This window comes from Salmo trutta, chromosome 23, assembly GCF_901001165.1.
Source record: "Salmo trutta chromosome 23, fSalTru1.1, whole genome shotgun sequence".
NCBI lineage: Eukaryota > Metazoa > Chordata > Actinopteri > Salmoniformes > Salmonidae > Salmo > Salmo trutta.
In genome coordinates, this window is record NC_042979.1 from 4,988,459 (window position 1) to 4,997,145 (window position 8,687).

At 45.2% G+C, this 8,687-nt stretch overlaps 1 protein-coding gene across 1 annotated transcript in view; it reads right to left on the reverse strand.

Annotated features, from left to right (window-relative positions):
* The window catches only part of LOC115159138 (procollagen galactosyltransferase 2), a 17,034-nt gene extending 9,618 nt beyond the window's left edge, over nucleotides 1-7,416 (reverse strand). Inside the window, exons 1-2 of the mRNA XM_029708575.1 lie at nucleotides 6,729-7,416; nucleotides 5,965-6,075 (exon numbers count right to left, since the gene is read on the reverse strand). Coding sequence (XP_029564435.1) covers nucleotides 5,965-6,075; nucleotides 6,729-6,931 — 314 coding nt within the window. The 5' untranslated portion in view covers nucleotides 6,932-7,416. The remainder of the gene's footprint in view (nucleotides 1-5,964; nucleotides 6,076-6,728) is intronic.
* Nucleotides 7,417-8,687: the final 1,271 nt, after the last annotated feature.

The window sequence follows — 8,687 nt, forward strand, 5'->3', positions numbered from 1 at the left end:
GTACATGTAGGTAGAGGTAAAGTGAAAATGCATAGATAAACAGAGAGTAAAAATGGGGTTGGGGGGGTACCCACTAGCTCCGCCTGCATGGCTTTGAGGTACCCACTACATGACCAAAAGTATGTGATCGTCGAACAGCTCATTCAAATCAAATCAAATTTATTTATATAGCCCTTCGTACATCAGCTGAAATCTCAAAGTGCTGTACAGAAACCCAGCCTAAAACCCCAAACAGCAAGCAATGCATGTGAAAGAAGCACGGTGGCTAGGAAAAACTCCCTAGAAAGGCCAAAAACCTAGGAAGAAACCTAGAGAGGAACCAGGCTATGAGGGGTGGCCAGTCCTCTTCTGGCTGTGCCGGGTGGATATTATAACAGAACATGGTCAAGATGTTAAAATGTTCATAAATGACCAGCATGGTCAAATAATAATAATCATAGTAGTTGTCGAGGGTGCAACAAGCACGTCCGGTGAACAGGTCAGGGTTCCGTAGCCGCAGGCAGAACAGTTGAAACTGGAGCAGCAGCATGGCCAGGTGGATTGGGGACAGCAAGGAGTCATCATGCCAGGTAGTCCTGAGGCATGGTCCTAGGGCTCAGGTCCTCCGAGAGAAAGAAAGAAATTCCAAAATAATGGGCATTAATATGGAGTTGGTTTCCCTCTTTGCTGCTATAAAAAAACTCCACTTTTCTGGGAAGGCTTTCCACTAGATGTTGGAAAAAAATACTGCGGAAACTTTCTTCCATTCAGCCACGAGTATTAGTGATGTCGGGCGTTTAGGCCTGGCTCGCAGTCGGTGTTCCAATTCCTCCCAAAGGTGTTTGATGGGGTTGAGGTAAGAGCTCTGTGCAGGACAGTCAAGTTCTTCCACACTGATTTCGACCAACCATTTCTGTATGGACCTTGAACGGCCTTCCCCAAACTGTTGCCACAAAGTTGGCAGCACAGAATCGTCTAGAACAGGGGTCACCAACACGGTGCCCACGGGCACCAGGTCGCCCCCAGGGACCACATAAGTCGCCCGCAGGCCTGGTCTAAAAATAGCACAACTCACTAGTGAGCTGCGTCTGAAATTTAATTGTATTCTGTTGCTATTCTTTTTAATCACACTTGCATTTATATATATTTAAAAATGACAATATCTTAAAAATATTTTCATTATACATGAGTTTAGATAAGTTTAGGTGAACTCTGACCTACTCTAGTTCAAAGGTCAGTATTGTGCGCGTGAAAAAAACAGTTATCGTGGAGAGTAAGCTAGCGAGCGCAGCGAAGAAAACAAAAGTGATCGGCTTTGAGCACGTGATGACTCCCGTTGTAAAAATCATAAACAACATCCGCTCCAAAGCAAAACAGCACAGGATTTTCAAGGTGCTATTGGAGGAGATGTCAGCTGAATATGGTGACCTGCTGCTACACACAGAAATCCGATGGCTCAGCAGAGGACGAGTTTTACTTCGTTTTGTCACACTTTTGGGTGAAATCAAAGAGTTCAAGCAGTCCAAAGGCGAAGACGTCTCACTGCTAGAGGACACAGAGTGGACACTTGACCTTGCATTTTTGACGGACGTTATTGGGAAACTAAACGACTTGAACTGCAAGGCAAAGGTAAGACTGGTTGATCTGATAAGTGCTTTAAATGCATTTAAAGCCAAGATGAACATTTTCTCTGTGGATTTACAGAAAAAAAAGGTGCTGCACTTTCCCTCTGTGCAGTCTGTGCTGAAAGACAATGCTTCTGCATCTGAGACATTTGACCAAGTTGCAGAAAAGTACTGTGAAGTCATAAACAGACTTGGGCAAGAGTTTGAGAATAGGTTTTGTGACCTTCATCAGCTTGAGCCATGTGTGTCGTTCATTTCCAATCCTTTCATGAATGTGGACACAACATTCTTTGCTGAGAAACTAAGTGCAACGTTCAACTTGGATGCTGGACAGGTGGAGGTTGAAATCATAACATTGCAAAATGACCTCCACCTCAAAGCCTACCAGGCTGCACCAAACTTTTGGTGCCTTGTTGACACAGAGAAGTACAGTGGAGTATGCACAGCAGCTATGAAGGTTGCTAGCCTGTTAGGTTCAACCTCTGTGAATCAGCGTTTTCTGACATGAACTTCCTCAAGAACAAACACAGAACACGCCTCACTGATGCACATCTGAAAGACTCACTCACAATTGCAGTGTGAAGTTACACACCAGATTACAATACACTGGTGAACAGCATCCAATGCCAGTCTTCCCACTAACAAAGAAACAGATACCGGATGTTGTCAGTGGCAACATGGCAGTGCCATGGCGAAGTTGAATTAAAATATTGAAGAATTGTGTTCAATTTAAAAGTGTGTTAAAAAAATGCAGCAGATTTGGTCATTAGTTCAAAATGTGACAAGATTTATTTAAAAACAAGTTGATTTTTCTAACATTACATAATTGATAACTTGAGACACAGTGCAACATAGTTCATGATTTGTTAAAAGGGTTTGTCAGTGGCTAGTGAAAATGGGACATTTTTCCTATAAAATGTAGTGATGTAAGTGATCATCTGAAAATGTAACAATTACTGAGATTAAAGTGCTGAATATTGATATGTTTCCCACCTTGTCATTGTTGATAATTATTGTGCGGAATTATTAACGTGATCAGTGTCTTCACGTCGATGAGTATCATTAATCATTATTAATAACGTATAACTAAAGGCAAACTGAGCAAATGTGTTATTTCAGAAGAGCGAATCAAACTGGTAGCCCTTCGTATGACTCAGTACCCATGAAGTAGCTCTGTTTCAAAAAGGTTGGTGACCCCTGGTCTAGAATATCATATGCTGTAGCGTAAAGGTTTCCCTTCACTGGAACTAAGGGGCCTAGATCGAACCATGAAAAACAACCCCAGCCCACTATTCCTCCTCCACCAAACTTTACAGTTGGCATTATGCATTGAGGCAGGTAGTGTTCTCCTGACATCCGCCAAACCCAGATTCGTCCGTCGGACTGCCAGATGGTGAAGCGTGATTCATCACTCCAGAGAATGTGTTTCCACTGCTCCAGAGTCCAATGGCAGTGAGCTTTACACCACTTCAGCCGACACTTGGCATTGCACATTGTAAATGTTTTTTTTTACCTCCTTTTCTCCCAATTTCAATCTTGTCTCATCGCTGCAATTCGGGCTCGGGAGAGAAGGTTGAGTCTTGCGTCCTCCGAAACATGACCCACCAAACTGTGCTCCTTAACACCCACCCGCTTAACCCGGAGGCCAGCTGCACCAATGTGTCGGAGGAAAAATGCTGTTCAACTGACGATCGCTGTCAGCCTGCAGGCGCCCGGCCCGCCACAAGGAGTCGCTAGAGTGCAATGAGCCAAATAAAGCCACCATCCCCGGCCAAACCCTCCCCTAACCCGGACGACGCTGGACCAATTGTGCACCGCCCTATGGGACCCTCCCGGTCACGGCCGGTTGTGACACAGCCTGGGATCGAACCCGGGTCTGTAGTGATGCCTCAAGCACTGCGATGCAGTGACTTAGGCCGCTGCGCCACTCGGGAGGCCTCGCGGATGGTGATCTTAGTCTTGTGTGTGGCTGCTTGGCAATGGAAACCCATTTCATGAAGCTCCCGACAAACAGTTCTTGTGCTGACGTTGCTTCCAGAGACAGTTTGGAACTCGGTAGTGAGTGTTACAACCGAGGAAAGACAATTTTTACATGCTTCAGCACTTGGCGGTCCCGTTCTGTGAGCTTGTGTGTCCCATCACTTCGCGGCTGAGCCGGTTTCCACTTCCCAATAACAGCACTTACAGTTGATCGGGGCAGCTTTAGCAGGGCACAAATTTGACGAACTGACTTGTTGGAAAGGTGGCAATCTATGACGGTGTCACGTTGAAAGTCACTGAGCTCTTCAGTACGGGCCATTCTACTGCCAATGCTTGTCTATGGAGATTGCATGGCTGTGTGCTCGATGTTATACACCTGTCAGCAACCGGTGTGGCTGAAATGGCCAAATCCACTATTTGAAGGGGTGTCCACATACTGTGGCGTGTGTATATATACACTGCTCAAAAAAATAAAGGGAACACTTAAACAACACATCCTAGATCTGAATGAAAGAAATAATCTTATGAAATACTTTTTTCTTTACATAGTTGAATGTGCTGACAACAAAATCACACAAAAATAATCAATGGAAATCCAATTTATCAACCCATGGAGGTCTGGATTTGGAGTCACACTCAAAATTAAAGTGGAAAACCACACTACAGGCTGATCCAACTTTGATGTAATGTCCTTAAAACAAGTCAAAATGAGGCTCAGTAGTGTGTGTGGCCTCCACGTGTCTGTATGACCTCCCTACAACGCCTGGGCATGCTCCTGATGAGGTGGCGGATGGTCTCCTGAGGGATCTCCACTAAAGCATCCGCTAACTCCTGGACAGTCTGTGGTGCAACGTGGCGTTGGTGGATGGAGCAAGACATGATGTTCCAGATGTGCTCAATTGGATTCAGGTCTGGGGAACGGGCGGGCCAGTCCATAGCATCAATGCCTTCCTCTTGCAGGAACTGCTGACACACTCCAGCCACATGAGGTCTAGCATTGTCTTGCATTAGGAGGAACCCAGGGCCAACCGCACCAGCATATGGTCTCACAAGGGGTCTGAGGAACTCATCTCGGTACCTAATGGCAGTCAGGCTACCTCTGGCGAGGACATGGAGGGCTGTGCGGCCCCCCAAAGAAATGCCACCCCACACCATGACTGACCCACCGCCAAACCGGTCATGCTGGAGGATGTTGCAGGCAGCAGAACGTTCTCCACGGCGTCTCCAGACTCTGTCACGTCTGTCACGTGCTCAGTGTGAACCTGCTTCATCTGTGAAGAGCACAGGGCGCCAGTGGCGAATTTGCCAATCTTGGTGTTCTCTGGCAAATGCCAAACGTCCTGCACGGTGTTGGGCTGTAAGCACAACCCCCACCTGTGGACGTCGGGCCCTCATACCACCCTCATGGAGTCTGTTTCTGACCGTTTGAGCAGACACATGCACATTTGTGGCCTGCTGGAGGTCATTTTGCAGGGCTCTGGCAGTGCTCCTCCTGCTCCTCCTTGCAGAAAGGCGGAGGTAGCGGTCCTGCTGCTGAGTTGTTGCCCTCCTACGGCCTCCTCCACGTCTCCTGATGTACTGGCCTGTCTCCTGGTAGCGCCTTCATGCTCTGGACACTACGCTGACAGACACAGCAAACCTTCTTGCCACAGCTCGCATTGATGTGCCATCCTGGATGAGCTGCACTATCTGAGCCACTTGTGTGGGTTGTAGACTCCGTCTCATGCTACCACTAGAGTGAAAGCACCGCCAGCATTCAAAAGTGACCAAAACATCAGCCAGGAAGCATAGGAACTGAGAAGTGGTCTGTGGTCCCCACCTGCAGAACCACTCCTTTATTGGGGGTGTCTTGCTAATTGCCTATAATTTCCACCTGTTGTCTATTCCATTTGCACAACAGCATGTGAAATGTATTGTCAATCAGTGTTGCTTCCTAAGTGGACAGTTTGATTTCACAGAAGTGTGATTGACTTGGAGTTACATTGTGTTGTTTAAGTGTTCTTTTATTTTTTTGAGCAGTGTATATATAGTGTACTTAGAGATCAAATTAGGAGTCCACTGAGGTCAGGTAACACTGTATCAGTATACTCTGTAATCCCCTAACATTGTTTTTGAAGCGCTCTTTTCTCTTCATCCTTTTTTAAAAGTTACATTCCTTATAAACAACATTTTTTAAAAATATTACAGTCTGGGTGTGCTAGTAAGATTATACAACAAAGCAGGGGCTGATGTTGACCAGATGTTTTTAAGCCCTTGGCCTTAGGTTTTGGGAAATGCACAACTGTATCAACAACGCACACTTTTTGGATGACAATGTTGAATCACACACACACACACTTTTAGAAAATACAAGATAATGCTGAACAGAAACTGAACTTACGTAGGATGCTCCATGGGCCTCCACTCCACATAGTGATAGAACTTTTGCATGACAGTCAGCCATTCTTTCAGAACAGCTGTAGTGTTGTCAGCGTTGTGATCTGTAGCTGCCCTGCGGACATGGGGAATAAAGACACCAGTCTGGCACTTATACAGGAGTGTGTGTATAACGTGACCACTTGGTTTGCATACAAGCACAACACATCTAGGAATCAAAGACACTGCAAATCGGATAAACCAATGTGGTAACGTTACACATGCAATCGGGAAAAGCCACGCAACATCGTTTGCCCTAATAAAGAGTTGCTCATGAATATGCAGAATGATTCGGTACGAAAAACGTAATATGCACAAGAGGAAATCTCTTTAGGGCTACAGTGGAATCACATGGAAATGTCCATCTGTGCAAAACATACAGTAACAACAGGACTGTAGTGGAAAGTATAGGCTATTATAATGAAAATCATAGAATTGCATAATGCAGTGCAACAGTCGGCCTAGCCTGCAATTTTCATAAACTCTGCATTAGAGACAGACTTGGAAAAGAAAGTTAGAGTAGCCTACAGCAGCAGAAGCACTCATTATTTTATATTGCGGGTGACGGTCGAGGGTTCTAAAGGGATTGTGGGGACTGGGGAGAAGAGGGGTGGGATTCTTAATCTAAACTAAATGCGATTGACCTCTGATCGCCCGCGAGTTTGATACATGGACATTCGAACAAATAGCGTCCAGGGAAACGGCGCTGGCGGGATGGCTGCCACTTACCATACAGAGATGCGGTTTTTGGGATAGTTCAGCCTCTCCAACGCTCCGAGGTAGTACGGCAAAGAATGCGCCGCGTTCCGAGCAATGATCGCAATAATAATCGTTGGCTGCTGAATTTTCGATTCTTCTTTATATTTTTCCTCCGAAAAATAACAAACTGTTCTAGAAACGAAGGCCACTAAAACTAAAACCCGAAGAAACATGGTGGAGTTTACAATCCAGTCGGCTGCTCCAGCTCCCAGTCCGCGTCAGCACTAAGTTAAAAAAAATGTCTTTCTCCAAAATGTTCAAGATGCAGCAGATGAGGCTATTTCCGTGCCCAAATCCGAGGTGTGTCTGCGGAGAGTTTTAAATTACATCTTCTACAGTTTCCGCACCAAAATCTGTCAGAAATGTTGGCGAGGAGTGAACTACACACGTAGTGCAACTAGCTAGTCATTTAACTAGTGGCTTAGTGGTAGTTGAATTGAATTCAAATCCAAGTAGGGTTTTCAGTAGTTCATATGTTTGTAGCTATGTACCAGTGTAACGTTAGCAAACTACTGGAAATACACACTATTTTTTGGGGCAAAAATAAAATACGGGTGAACTAGGCTAGATAAAAGGTCCTGTTAACCTGTTTTAAGACAACAAAACTCCCAGCTCAGAGTAGGTTTTAGGATGAAGTTAAGACACTGCTCAGACAAACTCTGAATCAGGAGTAAAATCAACTCATAAAAGTTTCTCAGCTGGTAATCATGACGGTTTGAGGTACGGCAAAGGAAAGATAGTGATGGCACTCAATGACATTGTTACAAATAGTGGGGAATAACCAATCGCGATGAAGCATCGCCACCAGTGAACTCTAAGCACTCCCGCGGTGAATGTGAATGTAGCCAGCATCAAACGTTGCAATGGTAAAACGTTTGATAGCTATACATTTCGCCTGACACGATGACTTTGCCTACTCTTAATTCTGGCCTAATAGGTTGGCATGCATAACCTTATTTAACCAATTCTGACCATTTGAATGACGGTATCATGCCTGTTGAGATTTTTATAATATGTATTACCTTTTATGGTGTTTACTGTAATGACCTTAGTGATCACTGTTTTACAGCCTGTGTTCGTAATGGCTGCTCAGTGAAACGACCTGTCCTGATATGTCATAGACACTTGCTAAAAAACTTCAATGAGCAAGCCTTCCTTCATGATCTGGCCTATGTAAAATGGTATAGAATCAGCTTGATCCCCCCTGTCGAAGACGCTTGGACCTTCTTTTTTAAAATATTTTCAATGGTATTGTTAACAAACACGCCCCCATCAAGAAAATGAGAGTTAAAAACAGGTTCAGCCCCTGGTTCGACCGTGATCTTGCAGAGTTACGCCACCTCAAGAATTGCATTTGGCGAAAGGCTCGGCACATGCATACTCAGGCTGACTGGCTATCGTTCAGGTAAATGAGAAATAAGTGCACTCAGGCTATCCGGAATTAAGGAGCAGTTTTCTCTCTGTGGGTCTAACCCCAAGAAGTTCTGGAAAACGGTTAAAGACCTGGATAATAAACCCTCCTCACAGCTGCTCATGTCCCTTAATGTTGATGTGGTTGTTACTGACAAGAAGCACATGACTGAGCTCTTTAATCACCACTTCATTAAGTCAGGATTCATATTTGACTCAGCCATGCCTCCCTGCCCGTCCAACATTTCCTCACCTCCCACCCCATCTAATGCGACTATGCCCGATGCTTCTCCCACTTTTTCCCCTGCCTCGCTACAAAGTTTCTCCCTGCAGGCAGTCACTGAGTCCAAGGTGCTAAAGGAGCTTCTTAAACTTGACCCCAAAAAAACATCTGGGTCAGATGGTTTAGACCCTTTCTTCTTTAAGGTTGCTGCCCCTATCATCGCCAAGCCTATCACCAACCTTTTTAACCTGTCTCTCCTTTCTGGGGAGGTTCCCATTGCTTGGAAGACAGCCACA